Source organism: Triturus cristatus, chromosome 11, assembly GCF_964204655.1.
Source record: "Triturus cristatus chromosome 11, aTriCri1.1, whole genome shotgun sequence".
NCBI classification, from domain to species: Eukaryota; Metazoa; Chordata; class Amphibia; order Caudata; family Salamandridae; genus Triturus; species Triturus cristatus.
Window position 1 is genome coordinate 210,748,626 of NC_140594.1, and position 27,330 is coordinate 210,775,955.

The following is a 27,330-nucleotide window of genomic DNA, read 5'->3' on the forward strand; positions in this document are numbered from 1 at the left end:
TGTAAGAATAATTGACATCTTGTACAAATCAATCTGATTGCCTGGAGTATAAAGAGATTGGTATAAAGAGGCAAATTCATTGACAATATCTTGAGGTCTCGGAAGTATGTCACCCTGTGCTGTTCGAACAGCCGGAATAGCCATAGCTGCCTCTCTTTGGCGCAATTGTGCAGCTAACAATCTCCCTGCCTTTTCCCCCTGTTCGTAATGTCACCACTTCATTCTCTGCAGAGCATATTCGGCTTTAGATGTAAAAAGGCTATTTAAGGCCATACATGCTTGCTCTAGTGATTTACGATTCTGCAAGGTTGGGGCTAGTGTGTACAGGCAAGAATAAGATTAAATGTCGTGTTCTAGTGCTGTTTGCCGCGCAGCATTCGGCTTATTAACAAGTGCTGCATCACACATTAACTGACCCCTAATAGTGGCTTTAGCTGCAGCCCAAATAGTCCAGTTGGAAGTTACAGAGCCCTGATTAATGGAGAGATAGTCTTGGAGATGTGATTGTAATTGAGATTTACCCTTGGGAGTCCTATGCCGTTGGATGTTCATGCGCCAGAGTTTACACCCTGGTCTAGAGAGTCCTAGTTCTAGAGATAAGAGGACAGGGGAGTGGTCAGACAAAGCTGTTTCCAAGATGCGAGACTCCGTGACCAATTGAATCACTTTTTGTGATGTCAGAAAGTAATCCAAGCGAGAGAATGTGCCATGAGTGGGAGAAAAGAAAGTGTATTCCGTTTCTGTTGGTGACTAAAACGCCAATGGTCAATTAATCCGCTATAGGATATTAGATCATCTAATAGAGCTCTATCTGCAGCATTTCCTTTGTCCAGCGGACCTGTTTTGTCTAGAATTGGGACTGGCGCCAGATTCCAATCCCCACCAATGAGATACTGTGAGGCATCTATCTCTGTTAATAGTCGATTCAACTGGAGGAAGAATGATTTTTTTGGTCCCTGTCGGAGCGTAAACTGATCCCAGACAAATATAAATATCTCCATTACGTAATTTAGCAAACACATAACGTCCATCAGGATCTGACTATGTTTTGGAGACCGTGACTGGGAGTGATTTGCGAATAAGGATTGCAACTCCACATTTGCGGATAGGGCCAGTGTCTGTGGGTTCACCCTTTCGAATACTGCTGTGAATGACCTTCCCCACCCAATCTCTGCAGAGTTAATCAGATTCTAGCGTATCTAGATGGGTTTCTTGTAGTAAAGCCACATCCATGTGTTTGGATTGGAGATAAGAAAGCACTTTTTTACTTTTAATGTAGTGGGTGAGACCATGGACATTCCATGTAATTGTACATAGAGGATGAGTGTTCGTCATGCTGAAGTAATGTCAAAATGAACTAATAATACAAAGCTCGATGTCCTTGTCGAGGTGAAGAGAGGGGGAGATTAGAAAGAATACAATGGAAGGAAGGAAGGGGATATAGACAAAAGATACCCTGGCTTACCACAAAGACACCAATGTGTTAGTATGTAGGAACGATCAAGAAGGAAGAAAGATAGTCTAGGCAAATAGTACAGTGTAGAAGACAATGTAATAAGTTGTTTTTGTGTTTTGAGGGAGATAAAGAAGAAGAAGAGGAGGGGTGAGGATATAAATGAAAAGGGGGAGTAGAAATGGGACAAAACTGGGGGTTCTAAACTGTTAACCATGGGTCTGGGCTCACTGGAGCACCGCTGCGGGGGAGGGCCCCATCAGAAAAAACAAAATAATTAGCAGGGCAGGTAGTGATTTTAAGATAAAGGCCTTTGATAACACATTAGTCCAATTGAGAAGTACAAAATAAGATAACATATAGGTGAGTAAGGGTGAGAACAAAAATAGTGGAAACATGAAGTATGTCACAATAAGGAAAGACAAATAATATCTGAAAGAGACACGTTAGTGATAGATTCCTTACCTTAGAATAATCCCCAGGCATCAGACTGGATCCGGAATGTTTTGCTAGCAGTACCCCTGCGCGTCAGTAGGTGGCGTCGTGCGGCTCCGCGTCCGTCGCTGGCGTCGTAAGCGCCGATATGTCGTCCCGGAGACTACTTAGGCGCCACCCAAGCGCGCTGACGTCAGTTCTTTCTTTTTCAGCGCCAGCAAGAGCAGATCCGTTTAGAGCACGTACCTTAGTCACTTTTTGACTACCCTTTTTGAGACTTTTTGTCTCCCTTTCTCCTTGGTGCACATAGGGATGCTTGGATTTAAGTCTAGTAGGGCCTGCAGCCGCACTATGTCGGTGGCGGACCCCCACGATGTTTGCCTCTACTGCCTGGAGACCGACCACGACACCCGAGACTGTCGGCCCATGTTCCCAAAGGCCTTGAGGGAGCGGCGCTGGAAGCTGCAGGAGGTCCGGCACTCATCCAAGCGCCGTTCCAGGTCCAGGGACCGTTCCCGGGAACGCTCGCGGGGCTGCAGTTGCCGCTCTTCGAGCTCCAAGTCTTGGCCCTCGGATTCGGGTAAGAGGACACAAAAAGAAGTCGCTCTCCGACGTCCCCCCGTCGGTCCTCGGATGCATACGAGGGGGACAGGGGTTCTGCCCCTGCGGCTCCTTTGGAGACTGGGAGTCCAGTGGCCTACCCGCCTTACCTGGATCTGTTGGCGACTCCCAAACAGGTGCAAGAATTTCTTGCTACCATGGACCGCCTCTTTAGGCCTCGTGCTCCCGCCCGGCGCACCTTCGGGCCCCGCGGTCCCGTGTCCGGATCCTGTTGGGCCGCCGGTGGATCCAGCTTTGGCGCCACAGGATCCTGCGCCGTTGGCTCTGGCCCCGGTGCCACTAGGTCCTGCGCTGCCGGCTCCTGTCCCAGCACCACCCTCGGCTCTGTCCCCGGCGCTGCAGTGGGTGCCCTTCGTCCCGCCCTTGCCCCGGTTCCAGGACCATTTTGTTCCGGCCTGGGATCCGCACTGGGACGAGGCGCCGGCTCGGCCCCGGCCGGCGCTGTTCACGGCGCCGTTTAATTCTTCTCCGGCCCCAGCTCTGCTGCCGCTGTCTGTTCCCCATGTGACAGAGGTGGAGGACGACTGGGAGGAATCCGAGGACCCTCTTGCCCGTCAGTGTGACTCCGAGCAGGATTGGGTGGACGACTTGGGGGACGCCGGCGACCTCAACATCTCCTCTGACCCGGGGTTTGCCTCTTCCCCACCTACTATGGAGGAGGGCGCCTCCTACACGATGGTGCTCTGTCGGGCAGCTGAGGTTCTAAACCTTGATCTCCCTACAGTGGCCTTCAAAACTAATCTCCTCACTGAGGTGCTCCAGACGGCATCCACCTCGTCGGAGCCCCTGCTTCCATTTAACGATGCCCTCACTGACGTCTTGTTGGGCACTTGGTCGCGGCCAGCCACAGGGGCCCCTTTGGATAAGAATGTCGCCAGGCGTCACCGCCCGGCGCCTGGTGACCCTGCTTTTCGGATCACTCATCCTAAGCCTGAGAGCCTGGTTATCCAAGCCTCGACGTCGCAGAGTGCCTTTCCCATGGCTCCTCCTGATAAGGATTTTAAGAAGCTGGAACAGTTGGTAAGCGGTTGTTCTCTTCGGCCAGCTTGGGGCTGCGGTCAGTGAACACCGCTTGCTTATTGGGCCTCTATTCCCACGCGGTGTGGGATACAGTTGTGCAGGTGTTGCCTCAGTGTCCTGAGGAGACCCGCGCTGTGTTGTCCTAAGCGGTTGCTCAGGGTAAGGATGCGGCTAAGTTTGCCATTCGGTGTGGTTTGGACACCGCGGACTCACTGGGTAGGGCGATTTTTATGGCTGTGTCGCTTCGTCGCCATGCCTGGTTGAGATCTACTGGGTTCTCGCCAGATGTCCAAAGCTCGCTCATGGATGCGTTGGACTTGCAGGACGCATATTTTCACATCCCCGTCCTGCCGGCCCACCGGCGTAGCCTGCAGTTCACGGTAGGCCAGGATCATTTCCAGTTTGCCGTGCTACCCTTCGGCCTTACCAGCGCCCCTCGGGTGTTCACGTAGGTGATGGCGGTGGTCGCAGCTCACCTGCACAGGTCGGGGGTGTCAGTCTTCCCTTACCTCGACGACTCGTCGTTGAAGGCGGGCTCGCCCCAGGCAGTCGTCAACGACATTCAGACTACGGCCGACCTCCTGCATTTGCTGGGGTTCTCCATCAACATGCCGAAGACGCACCTGAGTCCCTCTCAGAAGCTCCCCTTCATCGGAGCGGTTCTGGATTCGACACTGTTTCGGGTTTATCCTCCCGAGTAGCGAGTCCGGGATATTCTGGTTATGATTCCGATCTTTCAGCCTCTTTCCCGGGTTTCAGTCAGGATGACCCTCCTGCATCCTGCTGGTGACACATGCCAGATGGCATATGCGGGCTCTGCAGTGGGACCTGAAGTTCCAGTGGGTGCAGCATCAGGGCAACCTGTCCGATCATGTCCAGATCTGGGAGGGCACTGCACGGCAATTGCAGTGGTGGCTCACGAATCGCAATTGGGTCAATGGCAGATCCCACTCCCTTCCCCAACCGGAGCACACAGTGGTGACGGATGCGTCCCCCCTGGGATGGAGAGGCCACTTGGGAGAGGTGGAGATCAGAGGCCTCTGGTCTCCGGCAGAGTCCCGGCTCCATATCTATCTGTTGGAGCTTCGGGCGATCAGACTTGCACTGAAGGCATTCCTTCCCTCTGTCCGGGGAAGTGTGGTGCAGGTGTTCACGGACAACACCACCGCCATGTGGTATTGCAACAAACAGGGCGGGGTGGGATCCTGGACCCTATGTCAGGAGGCTCTGCGCCTCTGGACATGGCTGGAACATCAAGGCATTTCCTTGGTGGTTCAACACCTGGCAGGTTCTCTGAACGCCAGGGCGGACAAACTCAGCCGCTGGTGTTGGATGGATCACGAACGGGGTCTGAACTCGGATGTGGTGCAAGGTCTCTTTTAGCAGTGGGGAGAGCCTTGGTTAGATCTATTCACCACCGAAGAGAACGCGCAATGTCATCAGTTCTGCACGTTGGAATTTCCAAGGCGGCACTCGCTAGGTGACGCTTTTCGTCGCGAGTGGAGTTGCGGTCTATTGTACACCTTTCCGCCTATACCACTTCTGCCCAGAGTGCTGAAGAAGATTCGGCGCAACACGGCCCAAGTCGTCCTTGTGGCTCTGGATTGGGCACGAAGGTACTGGTATCCCGAGCTACTCAGCATGGCGATCGATCCCCCGATCCGACTGCCTGTTCGGAAGGTTCTTCTGTCGCAGCAGCAGGGGACGGTCCTCCACCCGAACCTGTCCAGCCTCCACTTCCATGCATGGAGATTGAGCGGCGACAGTTGACAGCTTTCGATCTTCCTCCCAAAGTCTGTGATGTGATTCAGGCAGCCAGGCGTCCCTCCACTAAGACTGTATTCGCCTGCTGGTGGAACAGGTTTGTGGCATGGTTTACAGCAAAGTCTGTGGATCTCCTTTCTGCCCCACTTTCAGAGGTCCTTCTGTTCCTGCTATCCTTGGCCCAGCAGGGCTCTTCTCTGGATACTATCAAAGGTTATCTTTTGGCCATCTCCTCCTTTCTCAGGCTTCCAGATCAGCCTTCTCTCTTTAAGTCCCCGGTTGTTAACCGTTTCCTGAAAGGCATTACACACACGTTTCCTCCTGTGCCATTCATAATGCCTCAATGGGACTTAAACCTTGTCTTGACATATCTGATGTATGCTCCTTTTGAGCCCCTTCATACCTGTCCTTTACGTCTTCTCACTCTCATGACGGCTTTCCTGGTAGCTATCACCTCTGGCAGAAGAGTGAGTGAGCTCCAGGCTCTTTCTTCCAAACCACCTTTCCTTTCTGTTCATCCAGACAAGGTGGTGTTAAGGACCCGTCCTTCTTTTTTGCCAAAGGTTGTCACGCCCTTCCACATCGGGCAGACCATCACTTTGCCCACCTTCTTTCTGCCTCCGCATCCTTCAAGGGAGGAGGAGAAGCTCCACCGTCTGGACCCAAAACGTGCGCTCGCGTTCTATCTGAAGCGTACACAGCAGTTCCGGGTGGATGACCAGCTCTTTGTTGGCTACGTCGACGCCAAAAAAGGTTGGGCCGTGCACAAACGAACCATCTCGCGGTGGGTTGTTCTGTGCTTCAAAGCATGTTACTCCTTGGCTAAAAAGGAGTCTCCTGTGGGGCTGCGTGCCCATTCTACCAGGGCAACTGCAGCCACTACTGCCTTGGGACGCAGCATTCCCTTGCAGGATATTTGTCAGGCAGCTACGTGGGCCTCGCACACGTTTACCAAGCATTACTGCCTTGACTGTCAAGTCCCGAGAGACGGCTTCTTTGGCCGTTCTGTTCTCCGTCACTTTCTGGTGTAATCTGTTCGCAGACCCCCCACCGGGGTTGGTATTGCTGGGGTATCTACTCTAAGGTAAGGAATCTATCACTAACGTGTCTCTTTCAGATTCACAAGTTACTACTTGTGTAACGAGACATTAGTTAGTGATAGATTCCTTACCGCCCCACCCATCCTCCCCGTTCTGCAAACTGATTTCTAGGGTTAAGGTCATCCCTTTCAGGGCCCTAGTTTCTTGGCACCAGTGGTCAGTTTCTTGCATGGCTCTGCGTTCCCGGTGCGGAAAGTCGTTTACAGAACTGACTTCAGCGCGCATGGGTGGCGCCTAAGTAGTCTCCGTGATGTCATCTTGGCGCTTACAACGCCAGCGACGGATGCGGAGCCGCACGACGCCACCTACTGACGCACAGGGGTACTTCTACCAAAACTTTCCGGATCCAGTCTGACGCCTGGGGATTATTCTAAGGTAAGGAATCTATCACTAACTAATGTCTCTTACAGATATATCGTTACACAAGTAGTAACTTGTGCTTGATGGGCTACTCTGAAAGAGTATACATTATGTATATAAATAGGTATGAAGTGATATTAAGTCATTATAAGTGAAACATTATAGATATAAAAGTGAATAATTAAATATTGAAATAAATCTAGCAGATTGTGGCCTAAAGTGGTACAATATAACATATAATATTAAGAGTCACAGATAAAAGTCTTACTAGGATATAACATTAGACGTGTCAAATATAATAATACAATGTATTATGACATATTGAAAAAGGCTTGAACATCATTGTCCTGTGGTAGAATGTAGGTTCTGCATAGTAAAGAAAAGATCCTAAATGTGGTCTGAAACTTACTTTTAACAAACATTATAAATATTAGATAGAATAATATAGATTAAGGTGATACACTGTAGCCTAGAGTAATAGAATACAACAGAACATATTGGAAATAGCAGGCAAAAAGCATGAGGGAGGAAAACATTATGAATACAGAATTGCATAAATATAAAATAAAATAACATTTACTACGGTATAGCGAACAGGACTTGAGCATTGTCTCATGCAAGAGCATACAAATTGGTCCTAGTATTTATACTGAAAAGGAAAGACCAAAGTCTAGTGTGAGGCCTTCTGTTAACTGCAGCTGTACGTAGGAACAGCAGAGCAAGTAACAAAATGTGTTTAGTCCGCATCTGAGGTGGATTTAAGAGGGGATCTAGATTTGTCTCTATGTGGCTCTTGTGTAAAAGTAGAAACTGATTGCAGAGCTGAGTTTTTGTCTTCATGAGAATGGTTAGGTCTTTCCAAGTCTTTACCACGGTGTCTGGAGTTGTTAGGGTTTTGTCGTCTATGATCCGGTAAGTGTAGAGAGAAGGGAGATGTTGATTGAAGTTTATCTTGTTGTGGATGCTGTACTTCCATGTCTTGAAGTTTCAGACAGTCTCGGAATTTCTGTAGGTCATAAAAATCTTTAGAATCTCTGTTTCTGGTGATGCGAAAGTGTGCGGGTTCAAATAGTCCATACTTGATATCTAGTTGTCGGAGTTGAGATCGCATAGAAAGAAATGCCTTTCGTCGTTCATTGGTTTCCTTAGAGAAATCAGCTGCCATGTGGATAAGATGACCGTCAAATGAAAAAGAACCTTGTGAATGAGCTGCAGTAATTGTCTTGTTTGTTCATGGCAAAGAAAACAGGCCATAAGTGGCCTTGGACGTGCTGCAGGGTCTTTACGTGGAGGACCGATTCGGTGAGCTCGTTGGATTTCTAAAGGTGGAGTCAAAGAAATAGCAATCTGTTTTGGAAGAATATGCTCTGGTATTTTGGCCTTCGGTATGTTCCGGAAACCCAAAGAAGCAGATGTTGTCTCTTCTGCTACGGTCTTCAAAATCAACGATTTTACTACGAAGGAATAGAAGATCTTGGTCTCTTCTTTGTAATGAGTCAAAGCGATACCAAAGGGGATGATGGACGGAGCATTTGAGCAAATCAAACATTCACCCCCAGTCAACTGATCTTGGTTTAATCCATCATCATTCTTTAGCTCACTCTACCACCCCAGTTCAGACATGGCCGTATGCAAATCAGTCTGACCCTGTGCCTCATGGTCACCGGTCCCAGGATGCTTGTTTCCGGTCCAGGGAGGACATGGCTTGGCAGTTTGGGCTGGATTTGCTCAAACGCTCCGCCCATCATCCCCTTTAATATCGCTTGGAATGAGTCAAGGCAATTGTCCATCATCAGGATTCGAGAGTCAAGCCCTTCAACTCTGGTATGGAAGCCTGCAATGTCTGCCCTAATTGACTTGGGCTCTTCAGCCAAAGATGTGATGGTGGTATCCATACCTTCCAAACGACGGCTGACCCTAGAGATTTCATGCAGTATGCGTTCCATGGTCTATGCTGGTACACGTTCAGTAGTAGGAGGAGAAATCTAAGGCGAGCTTGTTACAGAATGTGAGAAGTTGGCCTAGTATATGCTGTTCACTAGTTAAAGAGGACACCTTGCACCAGTACAATTCGACTCTTATGGTAGTAGGTTTAAGACAACCTTTAAAGAAAGCTATCCTAGTGGTAGCTGTGGAGAGCAGCCATCAGGCTAAGTCTCAGAGGAATGTAAAGCAGCTTGTTTTACCTTATAATCTCTTGATATATCAAATGAAAGGACACCACACAGGTATATATATCAAATATATATGTATTTATTACTAATAACTCTCTGCTAATCTCTTTATGAGATTAGAAGTCAGGAACATATGCACAAATCAACATTTCACAATAAGTTAAGCACAAATATGGCTGGGACCCTAGGTGCGTACCAGACCATATACTAAAAAAGAGACTTTGAGATAACAACTTGCAAGGGGACAGGGCCTAGGGCCTTCAGAAGCGCTGGGGCCTCACGAAACCACCCAAGGCAGGTAAGTAAAGAACCCACAGGAGACGCATGCAGTGTGAGAACACAGCCACGAATCCCTTTTGACTTCAATGGAGCAAGTCGCAATTGGAAATTAAGAGTTTTAGGATACTTCGGGAGAGTCTACAAGCAAGTCACTTACAGGGTAAGTAGTTCTAGAGCCAACACACACAGGAGCACCGTAGTGCTGGAGTTACCTCACCCAGGGAAGCCAGGTGCATAGGTGTCTTTTGGTGTCGGGTCGCGGCGTCGTTTTCAATGGGAGCCAAAGAAGACTTGCTGCTTGTGAAGACAAGAGAAGTGTCCGGTGGAATCCAAGGCTGGATTCAGAAGAAGGAAGACCTGAAAGCAGAGGGGACAGTGTTCAAAGTCACTTGGCAGTGACCCGGGGCAAGGAAGATGGATGCCCACAGTCATCGGGTGATTTCTGGTGATTACGGGTGTCTTGACTCTTCAGCCACGAGGTCCAGGAGGCGTCGTCGGCGACCAGGAGCTGGATTCAGTGTGTCCCACGATGTCTGCCGCTTACTATGGTGTCGGAGACCAGATTGAAGCCAACAAGCCTTGGTAACCGCAAGTCTCGTGGAAAGGATAAAGTCAGCGGTGCAGACCAGCAAGGTCTGAGGGACTCACCCAGCGAGGGTAAGTCAGGGCAGGCCTGGACTAACCAGGGGAGCCCTTTGGAACTGTAGAAAAGTCTTCTGGGGACCCACAAGCCAACCGGCAAGGGATCGCGAAGACGCCTTGTGAGGATTCACTCAACAGGGGCCCACGGTCACTCTGGACGGGGTAGGCCTCTGATCTTCGGAGGAATTCCTGCTGGAGGCTCGGACCACACGTTGTCCAATACACAGGTTCGTAGAACGTCGTGAAGGGGTTGCACACGAAAATACTGCACGGTACCCAGGTATTGTGGTTCCTCGTCACTCTTGGGGTCCAGTTGCCTCAGCGTCGCTGGGGACTCACGATGGCCTTGGAGAAGTCAGGAAATCCTCTTCCTGGGCTGCAGGGACTTCGGACTCCGGCGGGAAAGTTTGCGACCGTTGATTACAAGATTTGCTGCCTGCCAAGCAGGGGAGTCACTCCTTGACTCCAAGTGAGATTCTTCCGTCTTCCAGAGGTTGTGGGACGTTGAAGGTCCAGGATTCTTCTTCAGAGCGTCATCCAGGGGTATCTAGTTTGCAATGGCAAGGGTTCTAGGGACTAGTTTTATGACCCCACCTATGGGAGTGGGTGGCTACACCCACTTCCCTTTGTCCAGTTTCGTGCCAGAGCAGGGGCAGGTAGCCCCTGAGCTGGTTTGAACTGGTGTATGCACAGAGGAGCCTACTGCTCCCCCAGTGCAGGACTTCAAAGCACTCTAGGAGTGCACCCACCCAGCCCCAAAACACTAAACCTTGTCTGGGAGGTGGTCACACCTCCCTGTGACAGGATACCTATTGTTGGTCCTCCTCCACTGCGAGCTTCGGTTATCAGCAGGAGGGTAGCCCAGTGTTTGTGACAGGTGGCATCCATTTTGTGATGCCAGGGCTCTTCAGGATTCTACCGCGTTTCCACAGTAGGTACATGTCTATCTCTCTAGAAGGGTGGGATCATACTCCCACACCAGTTACTGGTGTGGGAGTATGATTCCAAAGCCTTTGACACCAAACACGACACGTTTTGATACAGCCATTCCAAAGTTAGCATTAACCGCGAGGTTATAATGCACTTAAGAGTATATGGTTTGACAGCATTCACAAACAGCCCCAAAGAATAGACTCTGAGAGCTGCAGAGGGGCCCTGCTTAGGCAGAGGCACCCCTCACATGGAAACCAAGCACCCTGCCCTCAGGATTGCTAGGGCCTGCCTTAGGGGTGACTGATAGGTTTAAATGTGTGTGCTGGGAGAGATATAGTGAACCTATTTCTCAGTGAGGAGTGCTAGCACTACCTAACCCAGGCTGCAGTAGCAGGCCTGTGGTGTCAGATTTAGTCTGCTTCCCTAGGGTGGTATAATACATGCTTCAGCCCCTGGTAGGCCTGTGAAGTACCTATGCCCTTGGTACCTAAAGTACCATATACTAGGGGCTCATAAGGTACCACAGTATCCAATCACTAGTGCACCTAATATGCACTCCAAGTTGTTTAGAGAGAACAGAGAGGCTGGGGCCCTGATTAGCAGGGTCCCAGCCAGACTATAGCCAGAAACCAGTGTAAACATCAGAAAAAAAGTGTGGGCAACATAAGAGGCAGATCCTACTCTCCTACACAGAGGAAGTACTTCCCTTCACTGGCATCATGTTGGATTGTTTGAGAACTTCTGTGAAGAGAAGTTGTTTAGGGGTCTCGTTCCCGTGTTTGTTAGTAGACAATCACCTTTTGCATTTGGGCAGAACTCTGAAATGCTGCTAAGGTGACGTTTCGTGGTATAAGGTGGTTGTATATAGTCATATTATGATCCTGAGATGGATTTAGTACACTTGATGGTAACGTTGATGTAATAAAATAGATGCACAAAACGAGAGGCGGCTGAATCACAAAGACTTGCTATTAGTATTCTAACTTAAGTAATTACATTTGTATTTTGTCCGTTTATATTTTGTTAAATGCTGATACAACTCACTGTAGAGATAGTAGGTAGCAGACGAATGTAAAGTAAGAACTCTTGTTTATAAAAGATAGCTGATCAGATGAAAAAGTCTCTGGTAATGATAGTGCAGCAGGTGTCTACATAACCAATGTATGCAGGGATTAGTAGTATGATCATTGATAACCTGGTCTCAAGTCATTCTGAAAATTAGGCGTATAAATGAAGAAAAGGTTCCATGAGGGGGACCGTCAAGCTTTTAACATTTTCCACCACAGGAAAAAGTAATGGCAGAAGAGCTGCATATATGCTGAGGAATTCATGAAAAAATTATGACGAAAAACGTTGCTTACTTCTTCCTGGTAAGCGCTACATTGAATCATAAATACCAATGAAATAAATTAAAACATGCGACTTATAAAAGTGAAGGAAGTACGTTCAAAGACAAGAGACTGAACAGGAAGTCAAGGATATTCCTGTCAGGCTCTCACATGTAGTAAAGTCATTACCGCTGTGAGAACAATCGTTGCTTTGCTCCTCTTGTAGTTCATCACGTGTGATTAAGTCATGTTCATTACATGAGGAAAAGTGTGGGACCTCCAAAGGAGAAAGGTGAGTTCAAAACTGACATATGCTTAAAAAACTTGCTTTCAAAATAATATTGAGGAGAAAGCGATATCCTGTGATTTTAATATCCATGGGGAATTTTCCTAAGAGGCAATAAGAGGCGCGCAGTCTCTGAGGTAGCGGGAGACGCAGTCTCTGTGATTACAGAAATGCTGCTGTGACTATGACAGGAGGCGCGGCCTCAGCAGGGAGAAGAGGTGTGGCCTTCGTAGTAGTAGGAGGCGTGGCCTCGGCAAGGGTGAGAAGGTGCCGCCTTTGCCTCGGTGCAGTTTCAGCAAATAAGGGAGGTGCGCAGCAGTCAACAGTAGGAGGCGCGTCCTCTACGGCAGAAGTTGCAGCCTTAAATATATGAGGCGGTGCGGCCTCAACAGTGCAAGGAGGCGCGGCCCAGGCGATGACAGGATGCACAGCCCCAGCAGCATCAGGGGTGCGGCCTTGGCAGTGAGAAGAGGCGTGGCCCTGAGAAACGCAGCAGGCGAGGAGCGTGAGGCAGACCGTGGCCTGCGCAGGCTCCTCACAAATGCTGAAATCTGTAAATTCTTTGCCGATGACCGCAGAAAAGCCGGCCAGGCTTGCCTTTATGCCTTCCGACTGTGTTTAGGGCAGAAGAAGAAGCCCCGCAGACGCAGGTAAAAGAGTTACCCACGTCAGGGGCCCATCCCGCGGCGGAGCTCACACTTCAGGTGGCCATCTGCCTGCGTGGCCAGACCACGACCCAAATCAATCGGATTTCTAACGGGTAGACAAATGCATGATGGAGAGGTGTGGCTCACTGGTTAGAGGCGGCAGACCCGTAAGCAGAGAATCGGCCAAGGACCAGGGTTCAATTCCCAACGCGGCAGGGTCGTGGACCAGGGTCAAAACGGACTCGATAATACTCGCCTCTGTACCTACTCTAACCAGGAACACACTCAGCAACTCTGGGCATTAAGCTTGCCTCATCTCTACAACGGCCCCCCACAGACGCCGGGGATGCCTGGTTTCACCTTGGAGATACCCAGAAAAGGGACCATCTCACAGGGATAGCCAGGACGGGTTCCCCAGCGGTCTACAGCGCCGGGACGCCCCGTTGCTGGGGCAGCTGTGTGCTTTACAAGTCTACAACACAACATAACATGATAACATCCGAAGATTGATCCACCTTGTTGAAAAGGTGACTAAAAATCCATACCGGCTGTCTTATTGGCTCTAGACGTTGCAAGAGCTTTCAACCGGGTGGAGTGGCCTTTCCTGCTTCATACCTTACACAGGTATGGTTTTAGTGAGCAGTTTATCAATATGATTATGACCAAACTGCATGCCTAGAGCCAGTGTACTAGTGAATGGAGTGAGCTCTGACCTCATTCAATTGCTGAGGGGGGACAGGGATGCCCTCTGTCACCTTTGTTATTTGCATTAAGCTGTTCGCTGATTATGTGCTGCTGTCTGTTTTGTCCCCGGATGTCATTAGAGGTCTTCCTGAATGAGCTGCAGCGGTCTGAACAGGTAGGGGGGTTCCATGTTAACTTAACCAAATCTTTCTTGCTGAACCTCACGTTTCCTCCCACAGAAATGGGAACTCTTGGGGAGTTAACATCTTTTCAATGGGCCAAGAATAGGATGACCTATTTAAGCATTAGGATTACCCCCAAATTCTCAGATCTCTACCGTGCTAGTTATCCACTGTTACTCCAACAATTGAAACTTTACTTTAAACCATGAGCCCCTGTGTATATCTCCTGGCTTGGGAAAATGCATGTCATTGAAATGACTGTTTTACCAAAACTACTGTACCTATTTCAGGGGCTCCCCATCGAGCTGCATGCTGGATTCCTCCCAGCACTCCAAATTAGTAATTCTTTTCATCTGGCAGAATTGTAGAGCTCTTCTCCGTTACACCTTATTACGTATGCCAAAATCGGCAGGTGGCTTAGCCCTACCAGACTTTCAGCTCTATTACAGAGCAGCACAGTTGAGGTTGATTTCTGAGTGGTCATCACAGGAGTCGGATAAGCAAGGACAGGGAGGTGATGGGAAGGTATATCTGGGATCTGTTATGGAAACCCAAAGTGGACCATCCCCTAATGTGTATCTGAGCACTCCTACTACGACTACACTCAAGGTCTCGGATGAAGTAAATAGAGCTGCCTCATTGAGAACATTCCCCTCTCCATTTAATCCCATTCGTTACAACCCGGCCTTCACTTCGGCATAACAACCGGGTCTTTTGATGCATGGAGGGATGGGAGCTATCTGATGATTTCTGACCTCTTCCACAATTGGGACATTCTAACATTTGACAATTGTCAACAAGACCTGCACTCACCCCCTACGTAGTTTTTCCGCTATAATCAATTGAAACACTGGGTGCTTCAACTAGAGGCACGGGTGGCTGTGATTAGCAAACTTACCCCCATTTAGAACTTTGCTAGGAGGGGGACTGGTACTAAAGGGACAATCTATTTTTATATGCGCTCTTACTAGAGACTATATACACCCCCTCATCCCCCTTCCGTGACATATTGAGTTCTGGGAGCAGGTCCTGGACAGCCCTATCCTAGATACAAAGTGGGTGAATCTGTGGAGAGACATCCCCCGATTTAGTCATTCGATGGGAATGCAGGAGGCCCATTACAAGCTCTTAAATTAATGATTTAATTGCGTGCTTAAAGCACCCTAACCGGGTTAGTGCAAGATTCTAGAACAGAATCTGGAATCTAAAACAGTGTTGATTTTAAAGCTTTCCTGAATTTATTGTTAACCGGGCAGGTTCGAACTGGGAGAAGTGATTTGTTCCAAAAGGAGGGTGCCAGGTAGGAAAAGGATCTGCCACCCCCTCTAATATGTCAAATACGAGGGGTAACCAATAGCTCCTTCTCAGTGGAACGCAAATTCCTAGTGGAGAGATATCGTTTCAGTCTCTGGCTAAGGTATATGGGGCCTTTACCCTGCAACACTTTAAAGGTTAAACAGCACAATTTGAATACTACTCTTTTCTTTATTGGGATCCAATGTAAAGATTTTAAAAGAGGAGCAGAGGCCGTGCAGGGTGATTGGTTGCAAATCAACCGTGCTTCTGTGTTTTGTACGACCTGCAGTTTTGACAGTAATGACTCGTTGGCTGCAGCCAGCAGAGCATTAACATAGTCCAGCCGGCTCACAAGAGACTGAACTAGGGTCTTTCTGGCCTACAGGGCGAAGAATGGCAAAGCCTTCTTCAGTAATCGTAGCATGTGAAACAAGTGTCTGTTGTAGGTAGAACTTGTGCTTTCATATTAAGCTCAAAATTGACCTTGATTCTAAGTTTTTTAATGCAATTTTGCTAGGAGACAGAGTTTTACCTAGCTCTGGTCGCCACCAATCTGGAGTCCATAGGATTGGAAGTTTCCCAAATAAGTTGATCTCAGTTTTCCCTGGATTCAGCTGTCCACCATCCACTTGGCAATAGCCTCATTTCCGGCCGCAAAATGTTTCTTTATTTTGTCAAGATCCTCATCAACAGAGATAATCGATTGAATGTCTTCAGCGTATGATAGAATTTCGAAACTGTGTGCTCTGATGACTTTACCCAGATGTGGCACATATATGACTGGCATTTGTTCCCAACCAAGCTTAGGAAAATCTTCCTGAGCTCATCAGAACACTGCTGGCGAGGATGTGAAATGCTGGGGGATTTCAGGCACATTTGGTGAGACTGCCCAACTATTCGTCCTTTTTGGGCCGAAAATGTAGCCCAAAATAAAGATATCATGGGGTACCCAGTCCCAGACAATCCAGACTTTACCCTTTTGGGGCTGAGGGAGGATACCCTTGAACGCCAGATGACTGGTGACCGAATGGTGATGTGGCTTTGCTTACAGGTGGCAAAAATGGCAGTGGTGGCCTCTTGGAAGCATAGAAAGGCACCGTCGCTTTCCCAGTGGGATGCACAGCTATGGCACACAGTTACAATGGAACACATGGCCCAGATCATCTCTGAAGCATACAATTTTTTTAAATATATCTAGGGACCCTTGGTGTCCTACCTTTCCAAGGCCCTACTTACCTCTCTTTGCATGTCCCACTTGAACGAGAGCACTGCACCTCTTTCCATTTTGAGGACCCTCTCCATTGGTGATCTTAGGAGGAGGGGGGTGTTTTAGACTCTCTTCCTCATACATACTCATTGATCCTTTAGAGAGCGATAGTGAGCCCTCAAATGTCATCTTCACGATACTCTGGGACCACACGTTAGTTCGTTCTTAGAATTTGTTTTGGGGAGGGTAGAGGAGGGGGTTTTATCTTGTTCCTCTTTTTTGTGTGTTCTCTTCTTTTTCTTGGTTTTATTCATAGTGCAGATATGATGTAGACCAATTATGTAGGGCTTCTCCATTTCGTTGTAATAACTGTATAATTTAATAGTGTTATTGTTTGTGTAAGGGGAAATGGTACATATGGCTGTGCACTACATGATTATTTTGACAAACGCAATAAAAACATTTGACAAAAAAAAAGATATATTGGAATCTTTGATAGATTAGAAAGCCTTATTTCAACACCAGTGTGAAACAACAGCTCATTTACATTCAATTTTAAGAACTTGAAAGATAGCCACGTTGGAGACGAAAGTTAAAACCGTTGTCTTGTCGGAAGACCCAAAAAAATGAATCTGGATTCGGAAAATTGAATGATAAATAAATTTGAATTGCCCATAAAGACTGACTTCTGGGATTAGGATTGAGCGAAAAGTGCTAACAGAGTTTCCTGTAGACTGGAAGAGATCTTTTCTGTTGTGTTTTGGCTCTATGAAACCTAGGATATCCATGCGCTTGCACAAGTGCTCCCATTAGATGGTTTGGTACACATGAGTTTTAAGTTCTGTTTTGAGCAAGGTCAGGTCATCAATTAGTCTATTATCTAAGGGTAGTTGGTACCACAATTTAAAATAAGAAGCTGCTATGGTTTGCCTAACAAAAGCTGATGAAGTCTCAGAGGAATGTAAAGCAGCTTGTTTTACCTTATAATCTCTTGAATTACCAAATGAAAGGACACCACACAGGTATATATATCAAATATATATGTATTTATTACTAGACACACTCTGCTAATCTCTTTATGAGATTAGAAGTCAGGAACATATGCAAATATCAACGTTTCACAATAAGTTAAGCACAAATATGGCTAGGGCCCTAGGGGCGTACCAGACCATATACTAAAAAAGAGGTTTAGGAATGTCGACTTCCAAGGGGACAAGGCCTAGGGCCTGTAGAATTGCTGGGGCTTCACTAATCCACCCAAGGCAGGTAAGTAAAAGACCCACGGGAGACGCGTGCAGTGTGAGAACACAGCCGCGGGTTCCCTATTGATTTCAATGGAGCAAGTCGCGGTTGGATTTTTAAAGTTTAAGGGTACTTCTAAGAGGTCTACAAGCAAGTCACTTACAAGGTAAGTAGTTCGAGGGCCAACACCCACAGGAGCACTGGAGTGCACGAGTTACCTCACCCAGGGAAGCCGGGTGCATAGGTGTCTTTTGGTATCGGGTTGCGTCGTCATTTTCTATGGAAGCAAAATAAGTTTTGCTGCTTGTGAAGACTGAATAAGTGTCCTGTGGAATCCAAGGCTGGATTCAAGATGAAGACCTGAAAGCAGAAGGGACAGTGTTCACAGTCACTTGCCAGTGACCCTGGGCCAGGAAGATGGATGCCCACGGACGTCGGGTGATTTCAGGTGATCAAGGGTGTTTTGACTCTTCAGCCACGAGGTCCAGGAGGCGTCGAGGACGACCAGGAGCTGGATTCGGAGTGTCCCACGAAGTCTGCAGCTTACTGAGGTGTCGGCACCCGGATTGGAGCCAACAAGCCTTGGCAACAGCAAGTCTTGTGGAAATTGAAGAAAGTCAGCGGTGCAGACCAGCAAGGTCTGAGGGACTCACCCAGTGAGGGTAAGTGAGGGCAGGCCAGGAGCAACCAGGGGAGCCCTTTGGTTCGATGAGAAAGTCTTCAGGGGACCCACAAGCTAACGGGCAAGAGATCGCGAAGACGCCTCGTGAGGATTCACTTCACAGGAGTCCACGGTCACTCGGGACGAGGTAGGCCTCTGATTTTCGAGGGAAATATTGCTGGAACAAGTTCGTAGAACGTCGTGAAGGGGTTGCACTCGACAATAGTGCACAGTACCCGGGTATTGCTGTTCCTCGTCACTCGTGGGGTCCACTCGCCTCAGCTTTGCAGGGGACTTACAATGGCCGTCGAGAAGTCAGGAAATCCACTTCCGGGGCTGCAGGGACTTCGGACTCCAGTGGGAAAGTTTGCGACCGTTAATTAGAGTTTTTGGTGCCTGCCAAGCAGGGGAGTCACTCCTTGACTCCAAGGGAGATTCTTCTGTCTTCCAAAGGTAGTGGAACGTCGAAGGGCCAGGATTCTTCTTGTAAAGCGTCGTCCAGGGATATCTAGTTTGCAATGGCAAGGGTTCCCTATATTATACTAAAAGAAAGGGAGGGAGTAGCTTTATGACCACTCCTCTGGGAGGGTCAGGGTAGGGGGTGGTTACACCCACTCCTTTTGTCCAGTTTCGCGCCAGAGCAGGGACAGGTAGCCCCTGAACCGGTTTGAGCTGGCATATGCACAGAGGAGCCTACTGCTCCCCCAGTGCAGGACTTCAAAGCACTCTAGGAGTGCACCCACCCTGCCCCAATACACTAAATCCTGTCTGGAAGGTGGTGACACCTCCCTGTGACAGGATGCCTATTTTTGGGCCTCCTCCACTGCGAGTTTCAGTCAGCAGCAGGAGGGCAGCCCATTGTCTGTGCTGGTGGCATCCATTTTTTGATGCCAGGGCTCTTTCAGATTTCTACCGTGTTTCCACAGTGGGTACATGTCGTCCCCTCTAGAAGGGTGGGATCATACTCCCACATCAGTTACTGGTGTGGGGGTATGATTCCAAGTTCTTTGACACCAAACACGACATGTTTTGATGCAGTCATTCCAAAGTTAGCATTTTCCTGAAGGTTATAATACACTTAAGAGTATATGGTTTAACCGCATCCACAAACAGCCACAGAGTATAGACTCTGCCAGCTGCAGAGGGGCCCTGCTCATGCAGAGGCACCCCTCACATTGTAAACCAAGCACCCTGCCCTCAGGATTGATAGGGCCTGCCTTAGGGGTGACTGATAGGTTTATATGTGTGTGTATGGTGAGATATAGGAACCTATACCTCAGTGAGGAGTGCTAACACTACCTCACCCAGGCTGCAGCAGCAGGCCTGTGGTGTCAGATTTAGTCTGCTTCTCAGGGGTGGCATAATACATGCTTCAGCCCCTGGTAGGTCTGTGAAGTACCTATGCCCTTGGTACCTAGGGTACCATATACTAGGGGCTCATAAGGTACCACAGTATCCAATCACTAGTGCATCTAATATGCACTCCAAGGTGTTAAGAGAGAACAGAGAGACTGGGGCCCTGATTAGCAGGGACCCAGCCAGACTATAGCCAGAAACCAGTGTTAACATCAGAAAAAAAGTGGGGGCAACATAAGTGCAGATCCTACTCTCCTACACCTTCTCTTCAGCAAATCCTTGGAATGCCCACTACACTGTGTAATCTATAAAGAGAAATAAAATATATTTTTCAGAAAGTCAAATATCATGGACTAATTTGAGTTTGCATTGTGTTTTTCAGGTGACATGTAGGTCTATTGGAATTGGAGCATACCTGGTAAGACTTGGTCAGCGTGTGATACAGGTGGAGAATTCTCACATTATTCTTACTGGAGCCAACGCTTTGAATAAGGTAATTCTTGACAGTACTACTTTCCTGCTGTGCAGAGATGCTCACTTTGTTTGCTGTACATATTTATGAGATTTTAGAATACATAATACTTCGGTTGCAATGGTACCCTTGAAACTCTTTCAGCTAATCTGAGATCCTTTAATTATGCTATATTAAAGATTAGTATTATAGCTTAAGTGCAGGCTATGATCATAGCTATGATAATTATGCCTATGAAAGAGATCATGATGATGGTGAAACATATGCCTTACCAACAGTGACCCCAGGCAATTCAAGATCGTTCAGTTTGCTCCCCTTTACTGTTCCTAAGACACTTCCATAACTGAGAAACTAAAGAGCTGTGCATGGTATGAATTAAATAACTGGCATATATGAAATGAGAAGATGGACATTGCAAAGAAAAGCAACCATAACCTCCTTTCTTATGGATACTTCTGGCCACATTTCTGCACCTTTTGAATATCCCCAGACGCCAGACTGGATCCCAAAGACTTTTCTGAATAACCCCTGTACGCCAGTAGGTGGTGTCATGCGGCTCTGCATCGACTGCTCCTTGTAGGCACTGTCAATAGCGGAAACTCCTTCCAGGTATATCTCTGGTGTTTGCGTTCAGTCCAAGTCGTGTGAGGGGTGTGCACTTATGCACCCAGAGGCAATCTGGGATTATGAAGCCAAGCAGTACATCGGCAAACACCGCAGGACGTCAAGTAAACCCAGCCCCCACTCATAGTCTAGAGTGCAGACCTGTTTCTGCTCTTGGGGCCGCTCCCACAACAGGTGCTTGTCATGGTCCAAGTCTTTGGTTATGTCAAAGTCCGAGAAGGAACATAAGAAATCCAAGTGGGCATCGTCCCAGCTTTGCCATCTTCTTCTGAGATGTCGCAACAACATCAGGGTGTCCATTGGTCTAATTCCCAAGATTCCGATACACCCAGAATTTTGGGGGAAGATCTGATTCTTTACCTACAACCACCCCAGATAGTTGAAGAGAATTGAGGCATTTGGGTAAACAGATGCTCTTATGTTGCTTGCTGGATATGTGTTCTCCGCACTGTGAGACATGGTCGCAGAGATCTTGCTGGGAGTATGGAGGAATTCCGCGCGAGGGCAGCGTCTAAGTACTCTGACGACGTCATCCCGGCGATCACGACGCCAACGACTGACGCGGAGCCGCAGATGACGCCTTCTGACGTGCAGGGGTACTGCTGACGAAAAATCTTTCTGGATCCAGCCTGACGCCTGGGGATATTCTAAGGTAAGGACTCTAACTAACTAATGTTTCTTACAGATATATTGTTACCGAAGGTAAGTAACTTGTGCAACAGAACTACTTTCCTGCTGTGCAGAGATGCTCACTTTGTTTGCTGTACATATTTATGAGATTTTAGAATACATAATACTTTGGTTGCAATGATACCCTTGAAACTCCTTCAGCTAATCTGAGATCCTTTATTTATGCTATATTAAAGATTAGTATCATAGCTTAAGTTCAGGCTCTGATCATAGCTATGATACTTATGCCAGATAGAGTTGAAGAGAATTGAGGCATTTGGGTAAACAGATGTTCTTATGTTGCTTGCTGGATATGTGTTCCCCGCACTATGAGACATGGTCGCAGAGATCTTGCTGGTAGTATGAAGGAATTCCATGCCAATGTGACTCAAAATATTCAAAATGGCTAGGATACGGAAAAATAAGTTTGCAAGACTGTTCAATACTGACTGCTTAGACAGAAAAGTTGAGAATAGAGTGGTGTCCCAACTCAGTGCACTGATAAGATCGTCATGCTTCTTGGGTGATGTTCTGGTGTCACTCATGGATATGCCTTTTGATAAGTCTAGCCTATTTGGTAAGAAGGCTAAGTATTCACTTGAGCGTTTTGGAGAAAGCAGAGGCACAGCACTATCCTTTGGTCTCTCCTCAACCACCAGACGATATCCCAAACCATTTTGCCCCCTTTAGTGGCATTGCCACAACGGCAAGGCCCACCACCCCAGGAACAAGCACCTCAGTCCATTTGGAATCTGGGTCGGGGATCCAGCAGACTTCGTCCAGGCCCTCAGGGTCATCATACTTCCCCCTTGGAGATTGCAGCTCCTCAGGCAGCAGACTCCAAGCAGCTTTGGTTTACCCATAGTCAAACCATGACCACCGTGTGGGAGGCAGAATCCGTTATTGTCTTCACATGTGGCAGGCCATAACATCTTAAAGGTGGGTCCTGCAGATAGTTCAGAGGAGCTACTGTCTGCTATTCCTTTCCAGTCTGCCACATTTTCCATCTACACCTGAGCAGCTTTCAGAATGGCACTTATCCATTTTGCTGCAGGAAGCTCAGGCTGTTTTTAGGTAAGAGTCATGGCATCTGAAATTGGAACTGAACGTTACTCATGCTATTTCCTATTGCAGAAGAAGGAAAGAGGCATTTGTCTTATATTTGGTTTCCTACCTCTCAATTTCTTACTGCAGTAGGAAAAATTCAGGTTCTATATGCCCTGGAGACTGGAGGGTAGCATTGGACCTGCAAAATGCCCATGTCCCTGTACTTGCCCTGCAGGCCCACGGGTGCCAACTAGTTGTTCAAGGCTGGGGCTTAGAATAGGCCCCTTGCTCACGATTGGATGGCTTTGTTAACTAATGCAGTTGTCTGCCCTTTATTGTTTCCTCTCTGTTCATGCTTTTGTCCCACCCAGGAGCATTTAATTCTCACTCTTTTAATTAGATTTGTTGTGTCCTTCCACTGCATTGTTATGGGTACTCGTTTTTTATTTTATATTCCGCACTCTATTGGAGTTAAAGCATTTCTTTGGTCTCACACTGCTTTTTCTTCTTCCCCAGTGCGCTCCTTTCATTTCCCCTTCCCTTGCTCTCTGATACTCCCCAAACCACTCCCCATCCTGTTCCTCGCCCGGCTCCTCATCCTGCTCCCCATGATTTATTCACTCTTCATATTTTCCTTTTTACAAGAACCTGGCAGCTGCAAAGTGCTTCCAGGCCTCTTGATTGATTTTGTGCATTATCGCCCATGCTCCTTTTGTTCCCCCAACCTCTCCCCCGGTCCGATCATTCTTTATTTTCTTTTAACAAGAGGCTTGCAACGGCAAAGTGTTCCTCGCCAGTCATGTATTTGCTTGGGCGTCAAGCATACTTCTTTTTTGTTTTAGGTCACATATTGGCTAAGACCTTTTGTTTTTAATAAAAGTGCATGTATATTATACTTAGACATCACGGCTTTCAGTCTACTCTTGTTATCCATTGGTCTGCTGAATTGTATTTTGGATGTGCTTCCATCCAACACCTAACACTATTTGGAACAAAGGTTCAACTCACTTTCTTGACTGTGAGTGATGGCATTCTGCCCTTGAACAATGCGCACATTCAGACAGTGCCATAGTCACTAGTGGAACTTGTGCTTTTACATATAAAAGACTGTACTTGTTTTAGTTCGGGGATGGTCCTGCATCTCCCCCAGCACTGCTACCTAGGTGCTTGTCTGCAAACAAAACAATTAAAACATAAACACTGACAAAGCCAAATGGCCAACTACCAACAACAGACCTGTTGCCTTTGCAAATGTTTTTTTTCCCTACCTTTTAATTTAACATTGTAACATAGCTGTCCTGCAAGTTAGAAAGAGAAATTAAAACTGTCTGCCTGCGTTATGACGCCATAGTGCGCATACATCAAGACGCACACATTCATTTTAACGAATCCATGTGCATTGGTGACCATCTTGGAATGAGCATTTCTTTAAAAGAACACTCAATCCGAGATTACTAACCATGCATGCTCTTGTGTCTTGTTCAATAGCTTGGCCAGTGTTTGTTAAATAATGGGTATGGAATCTTATGAGATCAGAAACTACTTACCAGTCTTTAACATGTTATAAGGTTAAGATCCCTTGTTTGACATGATGTCTTATGAATAAAAGAATCCCAAAAGATAGCAGAACACATAAAAAAAACTCAGTTCATAATTGCAACATAGTAAAATGTATTTGGTTATCATGTTGTAGTCTGCCAACATGAATTGTTTGCAGTGATATTTGCATAAAATGCACACTTTCAATAAATAAAACACTCCGCATCTTTTCAAGGGCTGTTAATTGTTTAATAATAACTTCAGATCAGTAGCATACAACCCTGCATAGAGGTCTGTACTGTGTAGGGCATGGTACATATTGTGCTGATTTGTGGAAAATGGTTGATTTTTTTCTATCTTTACTTCCCCATGGCTTTACTTCTCTCTATTTGACTGCGATGTTCCTTTGATTCTCCCACCTTACCTTATTGTGTGCTGCCTTCATATTGACCATCTACCTAACCCTAAACCTAACCATAATGCTAGACATTTCCATAATTTTCTTTTTTATTTCGTTTCATTACAATAAACTACATTAATATAGAACATCATAATAACCCTGAAATGAATTGAATTACCTCCTATTATTCTTTAATTAAATACATTACCTCATCTTAATGCTAATTTTTACCACAATGCAAAATAAATGAAACCAATAGAAATATGATTTATTCTATTAAATTATTGCTGATTCTAGCAGTAACCCTGTTTAATTAAAATGTAAACCTTATTGGGATACCAATGCCAACACAAGCCCTATAATTAAATATATTAAATTAATTTAAATCAAATGGAAATTATTTATATTGTGTGTATTAATTTTGACCGAACACTAATTTTAAGTAAGATAACTATGACCTTTATTTTAACCCTAATGTTAACCTATCCTTGTAGGATAATAAACACTTTATAGGTTAAAGTTGAATTAATTTTATTCATTCATTTTAATATCTCTAACTGTAAATTGTATATTCAATTGAACCAAGTTATGCAAACCGGTGTAATATTAAACGTAAATTCCACACTGTAACATTGTTGTAATTGATATACAAATATTTTCAACCTGACACTAAATTATACTTTTCTTGAAGGTCATTTTTCTGATTATTCGTGCTAAATGATTTTGTAACTTCATAAATACAAACAGTGTAAGAGTTCTATCAAAGTAATGGCAGGGAGGTAAATGTGAGATAAATTAAAAGGGGGTGTGGTGACATTTTAGTCACTTTGGAAAATACATATTTTTGAAAGAACCAATGTTGCTAAGTAACTCACTTATTCTTGTAATCCTTATCCCAACGTGAGCCACCTCAAAATATCTGGAAAACCTTTTACCTTTCAGTTAACTTTTAAAATGAATCTCAAATAACTCAAATATCTGAAAGAAACACGTTAGTTAGATTCCTCACCTTAGAATATCCCCAGGCGTCATACTGGATCCGGAAGATTTTTCGTCAGCAATACCCCTTGCGCGTCGCTAGGCGTCGTCTACGGCTCCGCGTCCGTCGTCGGCGTCGTGCGCCGGAATGACATCGTCGGAGTACTTAGACGCCGCCCTCGCGCGCTGACGTCAGTTCTTCTTTTTTCTGCGCCAGTAAGCGCAGATCCGGGAGAGCTACCCCTTTTAGTCTTTTTTGACTAAGTTTTTTGATCCTTTTTGATCTTGTCTCGACTCCGGTGCCGGTAGGATGCCTGGTTTCAAAGCCTGTGCTGACTGTACCCGCTTGATGTCGGTTACGGATCATCACCGCCGGTGCCTTTACTGCTTGGGCCTCGACCACGACGCGGAGTCGTGTTCGGACTGCAAGGCCCTGACCTCGAAGGCTAGACGGGAGCGGTCCCGTAAGCTTCTCGAGCTTCGCCATTCGGCTCCGCGCCGCTCTCGATCCCGGTCCAGGAGGAGGTCCAAGGATCGGTCGCGGAGCCGCAGCCGACGTCATCATCGCTCGTCTGGCTCCAAGTCTTCGGGTAAGTCGAAGCACTCCAAGAAGTCCAAGAGGCGACACCGCTCTTCGGACTCCCCTCGCCGGTCGCGCGACTCGGCCGAGGGTCAGGGTGGTTCCACCCCCGCCGCGCAAGTCCCCATACCCGCCGGTCCCTGGGACTGACGCGGCGCCGGCCGAAGTCAGTGCCTTCCTCTCGGCCATGAGGCGCCTGGCTCCGCCCACGACGCCCGCTGGCGCGCCTTCGGGCCCCGCGGACCGGACTGGGCAACCTTGCATGCCGGCGGCTCCGGCCCCGGCACTGGCTCCGGCCCCGGTGCCGCAGGTTCCCGAGGGACTCGCCCCCGAGTCCCCGTCGACGCCGGTCGACCTAGTCACGCCTCCTCCGCCGGCGTCGACACCGGTTCCACCTCCGACGCCGGCTCCGCACGGCGTCGAGCCCCAGTTCAGCCCCGCTCCGGACCCAGCGCCGTTACGGCGTCGATGGACGCCCCGTACGGCGCCGTTAGAGACACATTATGTCTATCGTCAGGCTCCGCTCCTTCCTCCTGTTTACCAGGAATCGGATGACGGGGGCGACTGGGAGGGATGCGAGGATCCTATGGCCGTTCAGGCTCAGCTGTCACAGGACTGGGCGGATGAACTGGGGGAGGCCAGTGGTCTGGATACCTCGTCAGACACTGGATTCATCTCTCCTCCGACTGTGGCTTCGGAGGAGGGTGCTGCTTTCTCTGTGGTGCTGCGCAAGGCGGCCGCAGCCCTTGGGCTCGAGCTGCCTGCCGTGGCTGTGAGGACTAAAGTCCTCACTGAGGTGCTTCAGTCTGCAGCAAGCTCCACTGAGCCTCTGCTGCAATTCAATGAGGCCCTCATTAACGTTCTGCAGGGCACCTGGTCCAAGCCCTCCACAGTTCCTCCTGTGGACAGGAACGTCGCCAGGCGCCACCGCCCTGCTCCGGGCGACCCCAGTTTTCTGTCCCAACACCCCACTCCCGAGAGCCTGGTTATCCAGGCTTCTACCTCCCAATCCTCCTTCCCGACCGCTCCGCCGGACCGGGATTCCAAGAGACTGGAACAGTTTGGCAAAAAGCTGTTCTTCTCCCTTAGTCTGGGTCTGCGGTCCTTGAACACCGCCTGTCTCTTGGACCGTTATTCCCACTCTCTGTGGGATACGGTGGAGGACGTGCTGCCCCTGTGCCCGGAGGAGGCCCGGACTCTGCTTACCCAGGCTCTGGCCGATGGGAGGGATGCAGCACGTCATGCTATCCGATGTGGGCTTGACACTACGGACTCGCTGGGTAGGGCGATTTCTACCTCAGTGGCGCTTAGACGTCACGCCTGGCTGCGGTCCACGTCCTTTTCGGGGGAT

The 27,330-nt window shown here is 47.8% G+C and overlaps 1 protein-coding gene across 9 annotated transcripts in view; it reads left to right on the plus strand.

Annotated features, from left to right (window-relative positions):
* Window positions 1-27,330, plus strand: part of ACACB (acetyl-CoA carboxylase beta) — a 2,187,049-nt gene that overhangs the window by 1,604,578 nt on the left and 555,141 nt on the right. For all 9 annotated transcript variants that reach the window (XM_085633342.1, XM_085633341.1, XM_085633344.1 and 6 more), the window contains one exon: window positions 20,053-20,163. In XM_085633342.1, the coding sequence (XP_085489468.1) occupies window positions 20,053-20,163 (111 nt within the window). The remainder of the gene's footprint in view (window positions 1-20,052; window positions 20,164-27,330) is intronic.